This window comes from Phodopus roborovskii, unplaced genomic scaffold, assembly GCF_943737965.1.
Source record: "Phodopus roborovskii unplaced genomic scaffold, PHOROB, whole genome shotgun sequence".
NCBI lineage: Eukaryota > Metazoa > Chordata > Mammalia > Rodentia > Cricetidae > Phodopus > Phodopus roborovskii.
This window is the reverse complement of record NW_026125281.1, coordinates 17,848,483-17,868,369: the sequence shown is the minus strand read 5'-3', so window position 1 is coordinate 17,868,369 and position 19,887 is coordinate 17,848,483. Positions and strand designations below refer to the sequence as shown.

The 19,887-nt window shown below is 41.2% G+C and overlaps 1 protein-coding gene across 1 annotated transcript; it reads left to right on the top strand.

Annotated features, from left to right (window-relative positions):
• The first annotated feature begins 10,868 nt into the window (after positions 1 to 10,868).
• Positions 10,869 to 18,783, top strand: Mrpl15 (mitochondrial ribosomal protein L15). Its single transcript, XM_051197737.1, has 5 exons — positions 10,869 to 11,033; positions 11,752 to 11,906; positions 12,536 to 12,701; positions 16,417 to 16,540; positions 17,104 to 18,783. Exons 1-5 carry the CDS (start codon positions 10,929 to 10,931, stop codon positions 17,439 to 17,441), a joined length of 888 nt encoding a protein of 295 aa, XP_051053694.1. The 5' UTR covers positions 10,869 to 10,928; the 3' UTR covers positions 17,442 to 18,783.
• Positions 18,784 to 19,887: the final 1,104 nt, after the last annotated feature.

The window sequence follows — 19,887 nt, the reverse complement described above, 5'->3', positions numbered from 1 at the left end:
CAAATATTCCACAACATAAGCAAATGCTACACATCTTTACATGGTTAAACAAATATTCTATAACAATCACCCCTCAAAACTTCTTCTATCCTTTGCGTTATTACTGTGGCTTTTGTTTTTATTTTGCTTCCTAGTAATTTAATTGTCTTCTTGGTGTTCTTCTCAAGTTGGTTGACTTTACATGATGGGAGATGTCCTTTTGTGTGCTGCGAATATATGTCTCTCTTATTGGTTTATAAATAAAACAGTTTTGGCCAATGGACAGGCAGGATTTAGCCAGGCGGAAAATCTAAACAGGAATAGAGAAAGGTAGTAGGCATAGTAAGGGAGATGTCATGTAGCTGCTAAGAAAGCAAGAGACCCAGACATTACTGGTAAGCCAAGACTAAGTGGAAACAGACAGATTAATAGAAATGAGTTAATAATTAAGAGAGAGCTAGCCAATATAAGCCTGAGCCATCAGCCAGTTTATAATTAATATAAGCCTCTGTGTGTTTATTTGGGACTAAAGTCTGTGCAATAGGGCGGGACAGAAACTTCCATCATTTGGCAAGAATTTCCACGTACGACCTGACAAAATCTTAAAAAGTGATTCTGAACACAATAGAATCAAGCATGGCTTCTTGGTAGCAGCATTTTCTTGGGTGGGCTCTGTTCGCTAGAGGTAAGCAGAGGCTCAGCTCCTTTAAGAGAGGCTTCCTGACTTAGTGGCAAAAACTGCAAAGCTCTTTTAAGAGGTCCTTCTTCCAAATACTTAAATGGTATGCATGATTCTTGGTGGTGGCATGGACCGAGAATCTCCACAGATTTGTGGCAACAAACGTGGCTCCCACTAGTACCTTTGCCATGAAGCTAGATTCTCAGGAATCCAAGGAATGGGGTGGAGCCAGCTGCTGCTTTAATCCTAGGCATGTTGTATAGCAGATTAAAGACTAAAGATAGATAAAGACTGATTCAGAAGGGACAAAAACTCTCTAAACAGTTTACAGTGTGTTTAAAAATATGCATAGGCTTGAGAGAGTAAAGAAAAAAGATATAGAAAGTCCTTAAAAAAAGAAATAGCCTAGCTGGGTGTGATGGCACAGGCCTTTAATCCCAGCACTCCAAAGGCAGAGGCAGGTGGATCTCGGTGATTTCAAGCCCAGCCTGGTCTACAGAGTAAGTTTCAGGACAGCCAAAGATACACAGAGAAATCCTGTCTCAATGGAAAAAAACCCCAAAAGTAAAATAGAGTAATGAAGCCATGTAAAGATGGAAAATACACAGAGTCTGGGTGCTGTGCTGTCTTTAAATTGTTTGACTGCTGAGGAAGGAACAACAGCTGCAAAAGGACATGCGACTTTGGAGAAGAGGTTTTGCTTTTGTTACCATGGGAAATAAGAGGGTGTGGATTCATTCTACATGAAGAAAAATAAGGTTTAATCAAGGAAGACCCTCTGAAAAATATCCAATGGGAATGGATGGCCTGGATGATCCAACGTTCCAGATCACCTCTGTTACAGTTTCTTCTGAGTTCTGCATCCAAAACAGCTTCAAGGCTGCTGGTTGAGATGATTCACAGAATCATCCAGTCACAACTTGACCACAATCCTAAACTTTCCCTCTGAGATTATCACTGCCCCCAATCAGCAGGAAGTAGCCTAGAAAACAACACTCATATTCCAAGCAAATGGATAATGGATGTTTGTGTTTAATGTGTTGTTTACAAGTTGTTATGGATAATGGGCAAGAAGAAAAGCTAAGCAAAGGAAATTAGATACAGGGTTCTTGAAAAGAAAAAGGGGGGAATGATGTGGGGTCATGCTCTTGTTCACTGTAAAGATTTGTTACTCATATTGGTTTAATAAAGTGCTGATTGGCCAATAGCCAGACAGAAAGTTTAAGTGGGAAATGCTGATTGGCCAATAGCCAGACAGAAAGTGTAAGTGGGGCTATCAGACAAGGAGAATTCTGAAAAGAGGAAAGGCAGAGACACAGTTGCCAGCCAGATGCAGAGGAAGCACGATGAGAGCGCCTCACTGAGAAAAGGTACCAAGCCATGTGACTAAACATAGATAAGAATTATGGGTGAATTTAAGTCGTAACAGCTAGTTAGTAATGAGCTTGAGCAATAGGCCAAAGAGTTTATCATTAATATAAGCCTCTGTGGGTTTATTTGGGACCAAAGGGCTGCAGGACCAGTCAGGGCAGAAACTTCCAACATTTACATGCATTGGTTTATTTTTACTCTATGTGTTTATCTCCCCTTCTATAAAAAAAATTCCTTTGGAATTTTGATAGGACTGTATTTATCCTGTAGGTCTTTTCAGGTAATAAGAGCACTGGAATACTATTAATCCAGTCCATGAACATAGGATATCTTTCCATTTATTCATTTGTGTCCACATTTATTAATATTATCAGCATACAGATATTTAATCTCAGGCTAGGTTTACTTGTATTTTATTTTTTTAATTTCTTGACATGTGTTTATTATCTGTGTGTATATTTGTGTCATGGCATGCATGTGAATGTCAGAAGACAACTTGTGGGAATTGATTCTTTCCTTTTACTATATGGGTTTCTGGGATTGAACTCAGATTACTATGCTTGGTAGCAAGAGCCTTTCCCAATGAACCAACCTGCTTTTGCAAATAGGATTATTTTGTTAATTTTGTTATGCCAAGTTCTTGAGATCCCCCCCAAAAGACCACCAAGGAGCCTACTCACTGATGCAAACACACAAGGTTTAATGTTAAGTCACAAGCCTCGGCAGGGACCCTGTCCAGCAAACAGGCACAGCCGCTGCAGGAAGAGGGTGCCTGGACTCACTTGCAAGGGGTTAAAGAGGAAAAAACCGCAAGCAGGGTGGTAGCTGCCTTGGCTGTTCAGGATTAATGTGGGGGCTAGGGGAATTTCAAAATTGTTACTAACAGTTGCCCACAAGGACAGTTGTGTTGAAAAGATGTTATTTACCAAAATTAGTCATTGCCTGACCACCAGGATGGGGTCATTTTGTCCAGAGTGGGCACAAGTTGGGTGCTCCTTAGAACTGTTTATGGTTCCTTGGCTGGAACTGAATCAGCCTTATGCCATGAAGGGGATTTCTCAAGGTGGCTTTTTCTGAGGATGGACTTTCCAATTTACCTTGCTCTTATAATTTCATTATCTGATCATTTGTTTTTAGTGTATAGCAGCGATGCAACTAGCTTTTGTATGTTAACTTTATATTTCGTACATTTACTGCCTTTGTTACATGGTTCTAACAGTTGTTTTGATGGAGACTCTAGGATTTTCTAATAGTGACCTCTTCAGAAGTATTTTACTTTAATAAGCAATGCTTTATTGTATTAGAGCTATAGCAAGAAAAGTATTGAATTAGGTGAAAAGACAACTGAATAAGACGATCCAATATTAGATTACCAATTTTCTTGGATTTAATCTACCAAGTAACCCCCACTAAAATACCTATACATATTTTATAACAAATTATATTTAAAATTTTAGTAATGTGACTTTTAAATTGTATAATTATAAAAGTCACAAAGATATAGAATACCCATGCAAAGATATTCAAGGAACCTTTTTTGGGAGGGGAAGCCTTTGCTTTGGAGCCTGTCCTGGAACTAGCTCTGTAGACCAGGCTCATAGAGATCTGCATGCCTCTATATTCAAGGATCTTGAGGAAGAAATAGAGAATCTAGAAACAGCATCTACAGAGTAGCCACTCAAGAAGCAGCTGTAAAAATGTCTATACTGTTTCCATGGCATCAGCTTCCTGTGTCTTCCCTTGACAGTCTAAGGTGTTTCAAAGACTATATTGAGATGTTCCTTCATTACTTCAAAATGCCTCCATACCTCCAACACTCATCTTCCAAACACTGGCACTCTTGAGATGTCTTGGGTTCTTAGAAAACATACCCTTAGAGTTGATACCACTCTTGACCTCAAAGACACCAAGTCTGTGTTCAGTATTGGTGTGATATTGCCAGATACAAAGGGCTGAGGTTGTTCACGAAGAAGAAATGGTAGAGTTTTCCCTCCAGGTTTAAAGGGCTTATCTCCCTAACTTAGAACCAGACATATTGTTTTCCTGTTCGGGAATGATTCAGGGTATTTTAAAGAAAACAGAAACCATTATGGACAGGCCAGTTAGCAAGGTACAGGAGGATCGTGTAGTGGATGTTCTTGATATTACTATCAATGGAGAGGGTTCAGTTGGTTCCAAGACCCACAAGACATTGTGTATGAAGGCTCCTGAATGATTCCTCAAATCTTTGCAAAAACAAATGCAGACTGGAATCAAGGCCTGATAGTGATTGGTTATTGTGATGGCCAATCTTGGTTGTCAACTTGAGTACATCTGGAATCATTTAAAACTCAGGTAGATTTTCTTGACTGGATAATTTAATGTGGGAGACCCACCCTAAATCTGTACATCTTCTGATGGTAAAAGGGCAGGGTGTGGTGGCACATACCTATAATCCCAGCACTCCAGAAGCAGGCAGGTGAACCTCTGTGATTTTAAGGCCAGCCTGGTCTACATAGTGAGTTCCAAACAATCATAGCCGCACAGTAATACCCTGTACCCAATAAAATAAATAAATAGGACATGGAAGAAGGAAGCCTTTCCTTTTTGCCTGCTTGTCTTCATTCTTACTGGCAAGTTCATCTCCACTACTGTTGAGCATTCCTTCACTGACATTCGATCCTACTTCTTTGGAATTCCAACATAGACTGGAGATCAGCAGCTCTCTAGTAATCCTCTGGGACTACAGCGCCAGATTCAGACTGCTGAGTCATCCAGTGGGTTAAACATCTAGCAGATTTTGGCCTTTCCATCAGGAGACAGCCAGTGTTGGACTATCCAGACTGCAGTCTATAAATCACTGCCCACCCCTTATATACCCACCACCACCTATCCACTCTGTTTCTTTAGATAGTCCTGATGAAAACAGCCATGGGCAGCATAAGCTGATTATTGGTAACAGGCAAACTGGAAAATACTTATTGCCGTTGATGTAATCATCAACCAGAAATGTTTCAGTGATGGATCTAATGAAAAGAACTGTGTTGTCATTGCTTAGAACTAATCCACTGTTGCTCAGATGGTGTAGGTAGGAACAGATGCAGATGCCAAGAAGTCCACGATTATTGTGTCAACCATTGCTTATGATGCTGCCCCACTTTGATATTCGTTTCTAGCTCTGGCTGTTCTGTGAAAGAGTACTTTGATCATCTATGGCAAGTTATCCAAATTGTTCACTGCTGATGAAGACTTTAATGGTTGTAGAGAGCAGGGACATTACCAGTTTGGAGTTAGAGTTTCTTGAAGTATCTGTAGTCTCCCTTAATAGCCATTTATTGCCCACCTCTTTATTTGAACACATTTGTGACTGGTAAAATCTTGGGAATATACACGTGGCCCCCTTAGGTTACTGAAGGCTAAGAATGTTGTCAAATAACATCTGGGGTCTTCAGTAGGGACTTCCCCTCTTTGCTATAACCTACTTATCTAATGTCTCTATCAATGCATTTTTTAAAGTAGCTTGCTTTGTGACTTTGTTCTGTTACCATAAAAAATTCATGAGACTTACCATTTTGGAACATAATATTTGGGGTCACTTCAATCTGTGTTCCTGGGTCATGGTCATGAACATTTGGTTTCCAAATAAACCATCTCACATTCCTTCCCATGTGAAAGCTATAGTTTTGTATCCATGTGAAAGCTATAGTTTTGTATCACCAGTCTGGGAAAATGAACATGGGCCCCATGTGCGATCCATTTTCACTGGTGTGGTAGACAGGTTTCTATTGCTGTGCAGAGACACCATGATCACAGCAGCTCTTTATAAGTAAAACATTTCACTGAACCTTGCTTACAGGTTCAGTCTGTTATCACCATGATGGAGAGAGCATGGCAGCATGCAGGCGCACATGGCGCTAGAGAAGTAGCCTGGAGGAAGTCAACTGAGGCACTGGGCTGTATCCTGAGCGTAGGAAATCTCCAAGCCTGCCCCCACAGTGGCACACTTCCTCTAACAAGGTCATACCCACTCCAATAAGGCCATGCCTCCTAATAGTGCCAGTCCCTATGAGCTTATGGGGGTCAATTACATTCAAGCTACCACAACTGTAGAAGTCAGATGAGTTAGTGCCAGGTGCCAGCACAGGGTCCTTGTGCTCAACAGTCTAGCATTGCTGCTGTACATGTGTGTTGAATTCTTCTTAGGCTGAGATGTCTTGTGATTCACTTGATGTTCCATTGGTTATTCTGGGCTGGCTGTTAGAATCCTATTTGTTTGGATATTTTTTCTTGGCTTCAGAAGCCGTGGTTAAGCATCTACATTGCTTATTTTCAGTGTATGTAGTTTCAAAGCACAGGGGTTTATTTTTGTTTTATTTATTTTAGAATATCCCCTTGTTAATTTTGCTAATTTTTCCTGCCACTTCTCCATCATTAGCTCAAGGAAGGAGAAAATGTTGGGGAAAAACTGCCGTTTTGTACTCTGGTTGGTTTTATGCTTCATAGATGTATTAACTGTACCATTTGAGAAGTGGTAAAATTTAATTAAAGATAATTAATTGGGTTTATACTTCCTTCAATGAGGAACATTTGATCCCAATTTTTTGTTGTTGTTTGTGTATATGATAAATTGGAAGTTCTAGTCAATAGAATTAAAGATCATAAATGCCCAGCCTGCTTTACCTGACATATAAAAACACATTTAAAAATAATAAAATTAATAATTTACCAAAAAAAGGGTTTTGGAAGCTACATCCAAGTTTTAAAGATATGTCAAAAATAAATAGGTAAGACAGGCATAGTGGCACATGCCTTTAATGCCAGCATTGGAGAGTCAGTGGCAGTTGGATCTCTGAGTTTGAGGCCAACATGATCTATAGAGCAAGTTCCAGGACATCCAGAACTACACAGAGAAACCCTGGCTCGAAACAGAAATGACCTTTTAAAAGTAAAGATAATTATGAAAGCCTAACTATTCTCAACCTCTTACTTGCCATAATTTAAAGGAAAAAGGAAACAATGAGTTTATGAAAAGGTGTTGCCTGGCAGTTCAGAAGAGCAGTGTTGAGTACAGTATGGGTTAACTTTTCAGGCCTCCTTTTATAGGGAAACATGTAAACTGGGGATTTTGTAACATAAGGATTTTGCAAGCAAATTTTATAGCAGCATATGGGGGTTATATTATTTGATAGATCATTTTGGCAGAAAATCTCAAAGTTCCTTATCACACCTTATATCAGGACAGGGTACATGTGAATCAAAATGGAATTTTGCAGCAAATAGAAAATACTTATTCTAACCTCTTAACAAAATGACTCTTTATCCTAAGCTAGTATATCAGTTTTCCTTTTTTTAGTTTTCTTGTGTGAGATTATTTATTTCCTTTGTTTTCATGGGTGTAGTTAACCTCCTTAGGTTGGAGTTTTCCTTCTAGAACCTTCTATAGGCTTAAATTGTAGATGTAGCTTAAATTGTTATCATGAAATTTCTTATTTTCTTCACCTATGATGATCAAAAGTTTTGCCAGATATAGTAGTCTGGCTGACATCTGTCTCTTAGAGTCTGCAGCACATATGTCCAGGCCCTTCTGGCTTTTAGAGTCTCCATCGAGAAGTCAGGTGTAATTCTGGTATGTCTGTCTTTATGTGTTACTTGACTTTTTTTCTTTCTTTGTTCTATACATTTAGTGTTTTGATTGCTGTGTGCTAAGGGGACTTTCTTATCTGGTCCTCTCTATGTGGTGTTCTGTAAGCTTCTTGTACCTTCTCCTTCTTTAGGTTAAGAAATTTTTCTTCTATGATTTTATTGAAAATATTTTCTGGGCCTTTGACCTGGGATTTTTCTCCTTCCTCCATTCCTATTATTCTTAGGTTTGGTCTTTTCATAGTGTTTCAGATTAGATGTTTTATACCAGGATTTATTTATTTAACATTTTCTTTGACCAGCTTATCCATTTCTTCTATTGTGTCTTCGATGCCCGAGATTCTTTTTTATTCTGTTGGTGATGCTTGCCTCTGTAGTTCCTGTTCAAATTCCTAAATTTTTTATTTCCAAAATTTCCTCAGTTTGTGATTTATTTATTGCTTCTATTTTGACTTCCAGGGCTTGAACAATTTTTAATGTTTGTTTCAACTGTTTGTTTTCCTTTAAGGGATTCATTATTTTCCTCTTTAAGGTCTGTTATCATTTCCATATTTTAAGGTCTTTTTCTTGAGCCTCAGCTATTCTGGGACATTCAGGTCTGCTGTAGTAGGATAGTTTGGTTCTAGTGGAGACATATTGTCCTGGCTGTTATTGATTGTATTTTTACACAGGTGTAAAATCCTATGGATTTTCAGAGAGTGTGTTGGCTGTGTTTTGCCTGTTTCACTGGCCTGCTTAGCTGGTATATTCACGGGGAGTTCTTGCTGGTACTGGAGGCTAGGGGGAGGGAAGGTCAAGGAGGAATGGTCTGCTACACAGCTAGGAGCAATCCTGAAGACTGGGTTTGGGGGAAGAGAGTGGAGAAGGCAGAAGGGAAGCCTACCTGTTCTAGTAGGCATGGCCTGCCACAAAATGTACTTTTCATTTACAGTGTATTTCAGACAATTTATTCACATTTAAAGAACAACAAAAAATTATGTAAAATTCATTTTAAATGATTAATATGTGTAAACAGTCTAGTCAAAAGTAAAGATTGAGTCAGGGAAAGAATAGAGGAGAGCAAGAAAAGACATACCATAATGAGGGAGCCATTATAGGTTTTAAAAGAAATCTGGCGCTAGGGAAATGTCCAGAGATCTGTGACCCCAACTAACAATCTAAGCAATCCTGGAGAGGCTGCCTTAAATGCCCTTCCCCAATAATGAGGTTGATAACTACCTTATATGTCATCCTAGAGCCTTCAACCAGTAGCTGATGGAAGCAGAAGCAGATACCCACAGATAAATAAACACTGAGCGAACTCTTGAAATTCAGTTGCAGAGAGGGAGGAGTGATGAGCAAAGGGGTCAAGACCAGGCTGGAGAAACTGCTGACCTGAACAAGGGGGAACTCATGCACCCCAGTCTGATAGCTGGGAAATCAGCATAGGACTGACCCAGACCCCCTGAATGTGGTGTTAGTTAGGAGGACTGGGCAGTCTATGGGGCCTCTGGTAGTGGCTCAGTATTTATCCCTTTTTATTATGTATGTATGTATGTATTATATAAACATAGTTCAAAAAATTGAAAAAAATTGTTTAGGTGTGAAAGATGACCTTTAAGTTGAGACCATGACTTGGTGCTTCCTGTTATTGTTTTTTGTTGAAATAAATATATTACAAGTACGCGTGTGTATAATAGATACTAATTGAGTGATTACAGAGCTGAAAGACTTGATTGACCACATTCTTATGACATTCTTAATGTCATAAGACTCTTCAATTCATTCTCAGTTTTATATGCTTAACATGTTGAATTTGAGGTACACACATAACCTACAGTTAGCTATAGACCAATATTCCCATTGTTAGTGAGTGATGAATATTAGCAACATTACATAAGCCACACAACAAAGAAAATGTGTCCTTACAAGGAATTACACAGTAATTTGTATATTATGAATCTCATTTATTCCATATAAATTCTTTCCAAAATAGAGAAGCCATTATTTGTACTAACACTCAATCAGAAGTTCACTATTTAATAATATATATATATACACACACATATTTATATATACACATGTGTGTATATATACATATACAGTTTATAATTATATTTTGCAATTTTCTTCCCAAAAGTGTAAATGTTCTAGTAAAAAAGATGGAATATAATTAAAAACAATTAAGGACCGAAACTATTATGATACTGGGTAATTTTGTTATTGCTCTTGTAATTTGAGTCTGGACCTTACCTTTTTGTCATTTTTAGAACTGATGTATTCAGTTTTTAGTTTTGGTATTGGGCAGGCAAGAAGTTAAGATATGAGGAAACAAAGGAAACCTGTGGTTGAATTTTGGCATGTCTGTCCCATGCTTTCAGATTGCCCTCTGTGGTTAAAGATTCTATTCAGGCATTGTCAGAGGTTAAGGACCAGGGTATGTTCCCACTGTGTGCACTAAGTTTACAGGACAAGAGCCTATCTTATAAAAACAAACCTAAAGTAAGTTGATTTTGGATTCTTCAGGATTTCAAATAATCTAGGAGAAATATTTAGACTGACCCCCCTCTCTTATGTTTCTATTGGTTCAGCCAGTGACTCGCTCATAAAAACATTGTTTATAGTGGTGAACGAAACCTGATTGTGTAGCTGTTTTACAGTTGATTTGGATGCTGGAAAGATGGCTCAGCTGTGCAGTACTTTTTCAGAGAACCTGCATTTGGTTTGGGGCAGCTCAAGCTGGCAACCACATAGAATCCCAATTCCAGAGCTTGGAGGCCCTCTTCCGGCCTCTGCCAGTTCTCAAAAACACACACATACATCAAAACAAAACAAAGCCCTTTACATTTTCAACTGTAAGGCAAGATAGCAATTCAGTGGTATTCGGGGCAGGAAAAATGAGCCAGGTATTGCAATAGTTGACTACCAAAGCCCCAAAGCTAGAAACTGCTTACATTATTTTGGATTACTCTTTGCTTCCTGAGACGCCACTTTAAAAAAAACCAACAAAGAAGCCGAATTTTAACTCAAAAGATCATCTAACGTACAGGGTTCCCAGTCCTCTCAGGGTGGGAGCGAACACTTTTCGTTCATAATGTGGTACGGAAGCAAAAGCACGATCGCAGGAGAGCCGACGCCATTCCAAAACAAAGAAAAGCAGCCGAACTCGCCCTCAGGCTCGGAAGCCGGAAGCCAGAGTCCGTATTCCGCGGACGCCGGCGCGCGACAGGGGCGGGGCGAGGCCGTAAAGCAACTCCGGGCAGCGCGGCCTGCCGGGGCGCCCTTGGCGAAACCGTGGGTCATGGCCGGCGTGGTGCGCGGCGGCGGGGCCGGCCTGGACCTGCTCCGCTCCCTGCCGCGAGTGAGCCTGGCCAACCTGAAGCCCAACGCTGGCTCCAGAAAACGGGTAAACGGGGGGCGCGGGTGGGGGGGCGCGGGTGGGCTCCCCGGGCGCCCGGCCCCCTCCCCCTCCCGCGTGCGCCCAGCGTTTGCAAGGCTGGAGAGCGCGACGTTTGCAGAGGGGCGCGGTTTGCAGAGGGACGCGGTTTGCAGAGGGGCGACGTTTGCAGAGGGACGCGGTTTGCAGAGGGACGCGGTTTGCAGAGGGGCGCGGTTTGCAGAGGGGCGACGTTTGCAGAGGGAAGCGGTTTGCAGAGGGGCGACGTTTGCAGAGGGGCGCGGTTTGCAGAGGGACGCGGTTTGCAGAGGGACGCGCTCTGGGGAGCTGCGGGGGTCGCGCAGAATCGCGTCTGGATGAGGCGCATCGGCCCAGTGCCTACCTCAACTTTCCAACTAGTTGTCACTACAGGTCAGCACTAGCCGACTAGCCTGGGACCTGGCTTATTGCAGAGCTTGTTACTCCCAGGGATTCCATCCATCCTTGGAACTTTGCCTTGTGTTCCACCTTGTATTTTGGTTACTAGACGTTCCAAGTGTCCTGTGCTAGTGAAGGGCACGGAAGTATGAGAAGAAGTATGAGTAGCCAGAGCTGTGGCAGCGCTTGGCACTCAGTACCCTAGCTAGTACAGGCTGGGTGAATGAAGGCACAATAAAGGAATGTGCTGTGAGGTGAAACCGTTTGCAGAAATGTATCTGAAGGTCTTGCAACTCACTTTTCCTTGTAGGAAAGACGTCCAAGAGATCGGAGAAGAGGTAGGAAATGTGGCAGAGGCCACAAAGGAGAGAGACAGAGAGGAACTCGACCCCGGCTGGGCTTTGAGGGAGGGCAGACTCCATTTTACATCCGAATCCCAAAATATGGGTTCAATGAAGGACATAGGTAAGGGTGTTTTGCTTTTGAAGTACAAATCCCTAATTTTCACCAAGAATTACATAAACAAGTATGATAGAAACCTTATATTTACTTAGAAGCAAGCTTGTGGTACTGTTTCTCTGAACAATTTTCAGATAGGACACTTAACATTGTGTGTGTGTGTGTGTGTGTGTGTGTGTGTGTGTGTGTGTCTCTTAGGCAAGTATGTAAGATATTCTTCTACCAACACAATGGGGATGACAATGCTTGCTATCATGATTCTTTAGACAATTAGCAGTTCAAAAGGAATGTGTATCTTTCTATACATACATACATACATATATATATATATATATATATAATATATGTGCAGGTATGTATATATGTATATAGCATATTGTAGCTACCATTATTCTATGATTGTTATTTTGGGTTAAACCTTTTGAGTTTACTTGTGTACATGAAATGAATATTTAGAGGTAAATTGTTTTTAATGGAAGAAAGGAAGCACCAGTGTTTTATGTTTTTGTATGTTACTCATATGTTTATTTTAAACCATCAGAAATCATCAAGGAAAACAGAACAAAGCTGTTGATTTGAACAGGTTACAGGAAGACTGCTTGGTGTTTCCTAACTATTCTGTTCCTGTTTTGCAGTTTCAGGCATCAGTATCAGCCTTTGAGTCTCAGGAGACTGCAGTATCTCATTGATTTAGGCCGAATTGATCCAACACAACCTATTGACTTAACTCAGCTTGTCAATGGGAGAGGTGTGACTATCCAACCACTTAAAAGGGATTATGGGGTCCAGCTGGTTGAAGAGGTAACTCTAGATTTGTTTTTGTTTGTTTGGGGAGGTTTTGGTGGTGTATAGACAGTTTGCCATAATAGTGCCTCCTAACCTGTGAGGGACACCTACCATGTGGATACTTCACCAAACTGTATAAACTGTTTTCCTGTTTGCATGCAGGCTTCAGATATAAATTACTTCATAAGTTAGGCATAGTGGGGCGTTAATAATAATTTGCTACAGCTGTTAGGAACCTTAACTTACAACTTTTTAAATGGAGAACTTCCATCTCTTTGCTTCATGCACACTCTGTAGTTCCCCTTTGTCATGTTGGAATTCATTGGGGCCGTCGTTAAGATAAGGGATAACTATACAGTACTGCAATACTATGGCAAACAGTGTGACACTGGTACAGAAAGGTATTCATGTTTGGGAGGGATGGCCATGAGACCTCATGCAAAACAGTTGAAAACCTGAAGTGTACTGGAGATGCATTTCCAACTTGCACAGGATCTTGGTTTGATTCCCGGCTCTGCAGAACCAGTAACTGAAACTGTGAAGGTGAAACTGAGGGATTACTCAATCAACCCTTGCCCCATGCAGGCTGGAGAGAGAGGTCAGCAGTAACAAACATCAGCTGTTCACCCAGAACACCGTCTGTAACTTCAGTATCAGGAGACCCACCGTCCTCTGCCAGCCTTGATGGGAACTGCATATACATACATGGTGCACAGACATTTATGCAGACAAAACACACAGAATATATTCAAACATAGTTCATATTAACTGTGGTTGCAGAATGTTGATGTGCCTTCAGGGCATAGCTCTGTCTTTTGCTTTTGTGGGTCTGTACAACTTTTCCTTTCCTCCCTTGTTTCCTGGATTTTCACCTGTCAGCATAGGAATTATTTTTGTTGTTTGCGGCAGGGTAGCTCTGGCAGGCTGTCGTGGACTCACTGTGTAGACCAGGTTGGTCCCTGCTTTTGTCTCTTGAGTGCTGAGATGGCAGGCCTGTACCAGTACGATGATTCACCTACCCTATTCTTTTTAACAAATAGTTTAAGCACATTGCATTAAGATGACAAGGGCCTGCCAGTAACTCAAGTACTACCTGCGGCTCCGTTCCCACTCTTAGAAGTACACTATGTCTGCCTTTTCCTGCCCAAAGCATCTTTTTTCTTTTTTTTATCTTATGTGTGTGAGTGTTTTGCCTGCATGTGGGCACCGTATGTGAGTTTGGCGCCAGCTGAAGCTTTGAATGCCCTAGGACTGGAGTTATAGATGCTGTGAGCCATCATATGGGTTCTGGTAATAGAATCCTGGCCCTCTGGAACAGCTAGTTCCCTTGACTGCTGAGTCATCTCTCCAGCCTCCCAAATGATTTTTCTTACTCTCTGGGACATAACTGCACTCTGGTTCTTTTTCTTTCTCACTGTCACCTAAAACTTGTAAAGGTACTTTGGTATAGTTCCAGTATTGGCAATCTTAGCTCTGAAAGTTGCTGATAGTTATGGAAAAAAGGAGTGAATTAAATCCCTTTCAGCTTCAGTAGAAATTTCTGTTACACCTATGGACCAACAACAGTTCATAAGCAGATTAACTACTTAGCTGGGTAGTAACTTGGTGTCCACTAGAGGGAAGCATATGTCCGTCCATGGGAGGACCTTTTAAAGACCTTTGAGAATGTGACCTAAAGACGAGAGCTTTCCAGGTCTCACTTGGTATCTGATATGGTAGATCATGCTGTGATCCCGGCACTTAGAAGGCTGAGGCTGGAGGATTGCTGGGAGTTTGAGGCTGCCTTGAGCTACATAATGAATTCTAGGTATGCCTTGCCTGCACTATAAAACCCTGTCTAAAAGAAAAACAAAACAAACGAACTCTAATAAAACCAAGTAGTTAAGTTCATTTGGAAAAGCAATACCAAAGATATGATTGAGCTTCAATATTCTACTGTGGATGTGTAAAGAAAAGGACATGTACCTCATAGAAAAGTCCATGACCTTGGCAGTTTTTAAACTGCATGTCTCAATATGCTTTAGGTATATGTGTATTATGCTAGTGGACACTATACTGAATTCTATTCTGGGACAATGGTTAAAGAAATGTCACTCACTAATAGCTTGTATATTGTTTGCCTTTTCTGAGTTTAGCTCTGCAAGTAAATAGTGGATAATAAGATGCTGTGGTTAGTAGGCACAGAATTATCTGGGAATATATATTCTCCATGAAATTAAAAGAAACACAACTTGTAGATCTTCGTAAAAATGCAATTTATAATACTGAACCAACACCAGAGCCAGAATAGTGAAATGGGTGAGCAGACTGCAGAGTGTAACAGAGTAGTTGTTGGTTTGTTTATTCATTTAGTTTTTGAGGCAGGGTTTCTCTGTGTAATAGCTCTGGCTATTCTGCCACTACTGTCCGGCCTCAGAGAGTAATTGAATAGAAAAGAAAATCACAAATTAATACATCAACTCCCTAGTTCTGAATTGATAGTCTATTGATTACAAAAATGCACACTATTATCAAATATAAAAAGAAACTACATCCTATAGTTGATAGAATAGCTAGAATATTTCAGAATATATGAAATGTTGATAACAAAGAAATCAGAATAGAACTAGTTTTATCCATAGTAAAATGGCAAAAGCAGTGTTTTGAGGTTAGATAGGACTTTATAAGGAGTCCATTGCTTCATCTTCTATTAAACATTCTAGAGAAAAGTAGATGCCTCCTCCATTATAGAGAGCAGTGAATACAAAATGGACCCCCCCCATTGTTCTTTAGACAGTTAACTCCTTTAGTATTGTCGGTTAATTTTGTTTTCCAGACCCTTGCCTCCTCTCTAACCTTCTGTTGCTTACTTAGTGATAAGGAAGACTTGTTTTTATTTCATTATTAAAATTAAAAACAGAATTTTATGTGTCTGTTTTCACCTGCATGTATGCATACACATACCCCATATGTGTCTGTTGCCTGGGGAGGCCAGAAGAGGGCATCAGCATTGGGGTCCTGGCACAGGAGTTACAGATGGCTCTCAGGCAACACATGTGGGTGCTGGAAATCAAACTGGCGTCCTCTGGAAGAACAACTAGTCTCTAACTGCTGAGCCATCACTCTAGTCTCAGGGACATTTGGTTTTTGTCTGTATAACGGATCATAATGTTGTGGTTAAGAATAGAGATGGGCTGGTAAAATAGCTTTGTGGGTAAAGGCCACTCAGACATGGAGACATGTATTTAACACCTGGAATCTACATCAAGGTGGAAAGGGAACGCCACAAAATTGTCCTCTGACCTTCACATGCATGCTGCAGTCACACACACACACAGGTAGGGGGGAGTTGAATATAGTTTTTTGGGTATGTAGCTGACTATCCTTGGCTTTCCATTCTCAGCATTGGAAAAAGGAAAGTTCCAACTCACAGGCTCTGGCTATACTCTGGATTAGTGTTCTGACTTTGTGTCTTGGATGAGTTACTCAGCAGCCGCTATGTCTCCTTGTCCCCATCCTGGCTAGGATTAAATAGCGTACTTACTGCTAATGGAGTGTGGCCAGTGGATGCTTCTCTCACTACCTACTGAGTGCAGGGCTTGAGAACAGGTGAAGCATAGTGGCCGTAAGCAGAGGTAGTCAGAGGTGGGGCTGCAGGTTCTCTGGCGTGGGGAGCACAGCTGAATATGGACCCGTGCTGATTGCCGTCAGCCAAGCCATCCACTCACAAGCCTTGTGTTAACTCTGACAGGGCGCTGATACTTTTCAAGCAAAAGTGAATATTGAGGTGCAGTTGGCTTCAGAATTAGCCATTGCTGCGATCGAAAGAAATGGCGGTGTTGTTACTACAGCCTTCTATGACCCAAGAAGTCTGGGTAAGTCTGCCCTCCGGTCACTTTCTTCTCTCTTTATCCCATATTGCCCACTGCTGGCTTGCCAGTTGTTGGTGCTTCTGTTGTGCTCACAGCTGCCCTCTCTAGGCCCCCTTGGGCACTGCAGTCATATACACATAACTACAACTTAAAAAAAAAGTTTAAATATCTTTTTCAGAGGGGTGTTAGCGCATCTGAAGTGTTGACTGGCCCCCTCTATGTCTTCTTTTTTCCAAATTATAAACTACTGAAAATGACTTTTTCCAGCCTGGCTCAGGTAGGAACCCATGCTGTGCAAGTCTGACCTGAGTTTGATCCCACAGTGGAGGGAGACAGCCAACTTCTGAAAGTTATCATCAGATCTCCATATGCAGCATGGCATACAGGATAATAATAAGAAAATAAGAAATTTGTGAGGCGTTGTTTCTATTTTCTTTCTTAACCCCATTGAACCAAAAAGTTCTTGGAATTCAATTCTCATCTCAGTAAATAAATAATTTTAAAATGTTGAACATAGTTCTTATGTATAGCCAGTATTTACATCTCTTTTTTAAAATTCTGTTTAGAAATCCTGTGCAAGCCTGTTCCTTTCTTTCTTCGGGGACAGCCCATTCCAAAGAGAATGCTCCCACCTGAAGCTCTGGTACCGTATTACACAGATGCAAAAAACCGGGGCTACCTGGCTGACCCTGCCAAGTTTCCTGAAGCAAGACTTGAGCTCGCCATGAAGTACGGCTATGTTCTTCCCGATATTACGAAAGATGAACTTTTTAAAATGCTCAGCGCTCGGAAGGATCCAAGGCAAATTTTCTTTGGTCTTGCTCCTGGTTGGGTGGTGAATATGGCAGATAAGAAAATTCTAAAGCCTACAGATGAGAATCTCCTCAAGTATTACAGCTCCTGAACTCCCTTCAGTAAAGCAGACGTGTTGAGAGCTTCTTGGGGGTCTCAAGGCCTCGGATTGATCCCCGAGTAAAATCCCAGGCAGCAGAAGCTGCACAGAACCAAACCTTTCCTGGTGTATGCCTCAAAAAGTTCAACGGTGATGGCCTTTAAGCAGGTGATTTTTTTTAAAAAAGATTACTTAAAAGCACCTTCCCCCTTTTTGTTATTTGTTTGTTTTTGAGGCAGGATTTTTGGCTGTTCTGGAACTCACTCTGTAGGCTAGGCTGGCCTTGAACTCAGAGAGATTCCCTTGCCTCTGTCTCCCAAGTGCTGGGACTAAAGGTGTGTGTCATCACTGCTCAGCCTAATTTTAACTACTTCAAAACTTTTTTTTTTTTTTTTTTTTTTTTTATTTGGTTTTTCTAGACAAAGTTTCTCTGTAGCTTTGGAGCTTATCTTGACACTCACTCCGTAGACCAGGCTGGCCTCAAACTCACAGAGATCCGCCTCCCTCTGCCTCCCGAGTGCTGGGATTATTAAAAGGGTGAGCCACCATCGCCTGGCTAAAACATGTTTTACTGTCTTCATGGTCTCTTCTTTCCTGTTTTGTCAGAATGAAGGGCAAGTGTAGAGGATTGATTAGTAGGCCTGGGAGCAGGTGCTAAGGAGCTATGGCTTCTCTTTCTCAGTAGCCCCAGGGAAGCTCTGCTGCCCACTGTTAGGATAGTGAATCCCAGTTGGGATGGAAATGGTCAGAATGTGATTGACAGCTGGTGAGTCATATCAGCAGTGGAGCTAGAGAAGGAAAGGTCATAAATTAATTTTCCCAGCATTCCTAAGTATAGATCGTGATCAAGCCTTTAGCGTTCGTTGTTCTTGAAGATAGTGTTCCAATTGATAAAAATTTATTTGTCTCAGACTTGAAGACATTTCAGTTTAAGAAACTTATTGAGTGGTTATAGAAGCCTGTAACAAATGGAAATAGGGGTTTGTGTTTTGTTTTAGGTGGTGGTTTTAAAGCTGGCCTTGAATCCTGAGCTCTAGCCTTCCTGGCAGGTGGGACTACTATGCTCAGCTTAAACTCCATTACTGTAAAATATTCAGAAGTTAATGAGCTTACAGAAGCTTAATTTACTTAAGTGATTATTGTTTTTGTTTGTATGAAATATGGTCTCATGCATCCCCTGCTGTCCTTGAATTCCTGACCCTTTACTTCCCCTGCGTTGAGATTATAGGCCTGAGCCATCATGCCTAGCTAAACAATTAAACTTTGATCTTGAATAATTCATTAGAATTCTCCAACAGTTAAGGTGATTCCTAACTGGTTGTCTTAAAATAAAAACCCAAAACTCACAAATCAAGTAATGTGTTTTATACTGACTTTTATACCTTATGTTTGTTGACCTGGGATCTAGTCTATAAAGTGATGCATGTGTCTAGAGTGAGTTTCAGTTTTTATCCAGAACTGTGTAAGTTCTCTAGTAAGAACTGGAGATAAGGAAAATCATCCTTAGACCGACTTCTGTGTTTGAATTTGAAATCCATTTTTAACCCCCTTTTTGAGACAGGGTTTCTCTATACGTCCCTGGCTGTCCTGGAACTCTGTAGAGACCAGGCTGGCCTTGAATTCAGAGATCCACCTGCTTCTGCCTCCCGAGTGCTGGATTAAAGGCATGTGCCCCCACCACCCAGCTGAAATCAATTATTAAAACATGGTTGTATTTTTCAGAGACCTGGTTAGTTTTAGCTCTTCTGGTAGAAACTCCAAGTCTCCCAGCTTGAATGAAACAACATTCACTCACAGAGATACCAGGCTCTGTGGCAGTTGGTGGCAGCTGCTCTGGGCAGCTGCTTCTTAGTGAACTCCTTTCTGACAGTGAGGTCTAAATAGAGCCAGGGAGCAGCAAGCCAGCTTTTCCTGAGCAAAGTTAGAAGCTGCCACATAAAGCTTCTGTTGGTAGCTGTTGGCAGACCCTGAATCTGTATGTACAGTCCTGTTTTTTGAAGGGCCTAGAAGTCTGGCAGCTGGTGGTCTTGGGTGGAAAGTGCAGTTAGAAGTGATGAGTTAGGGGTGGTGGCGGCCCATGCCTCTTGTCCCAGCAATATGGAATGTTGAGTGCAGTGCTTTACGTAACTATCAGTAAATTGGTTAATTCGTCAATCCTTTTGGGGGTTGGGGTCCTCACTTAATCCCTGGATGGCCTAGAACTCTAGGCCTCAAACTGGCCTCAAATAGATCTGCCTGTCTCTGCCTTCCTAGGCATGTCCACCATGCTTGGCTTTTATTAATCTTTTTGCAGAGGAATGATATAAAACTGGGGAACTGTCTGTGGAAGCATTTGTCTTCTGTGTCTGCTTTTTCTTTTGCTGTTTGTTTTTTGAGACAGGATTTCTTTGTGTAACCCTGCTGTCTTAGAATTAGCTCTGTAGACCAGGCTGGCCAAACCCACAGCTGCCTCCTTCCT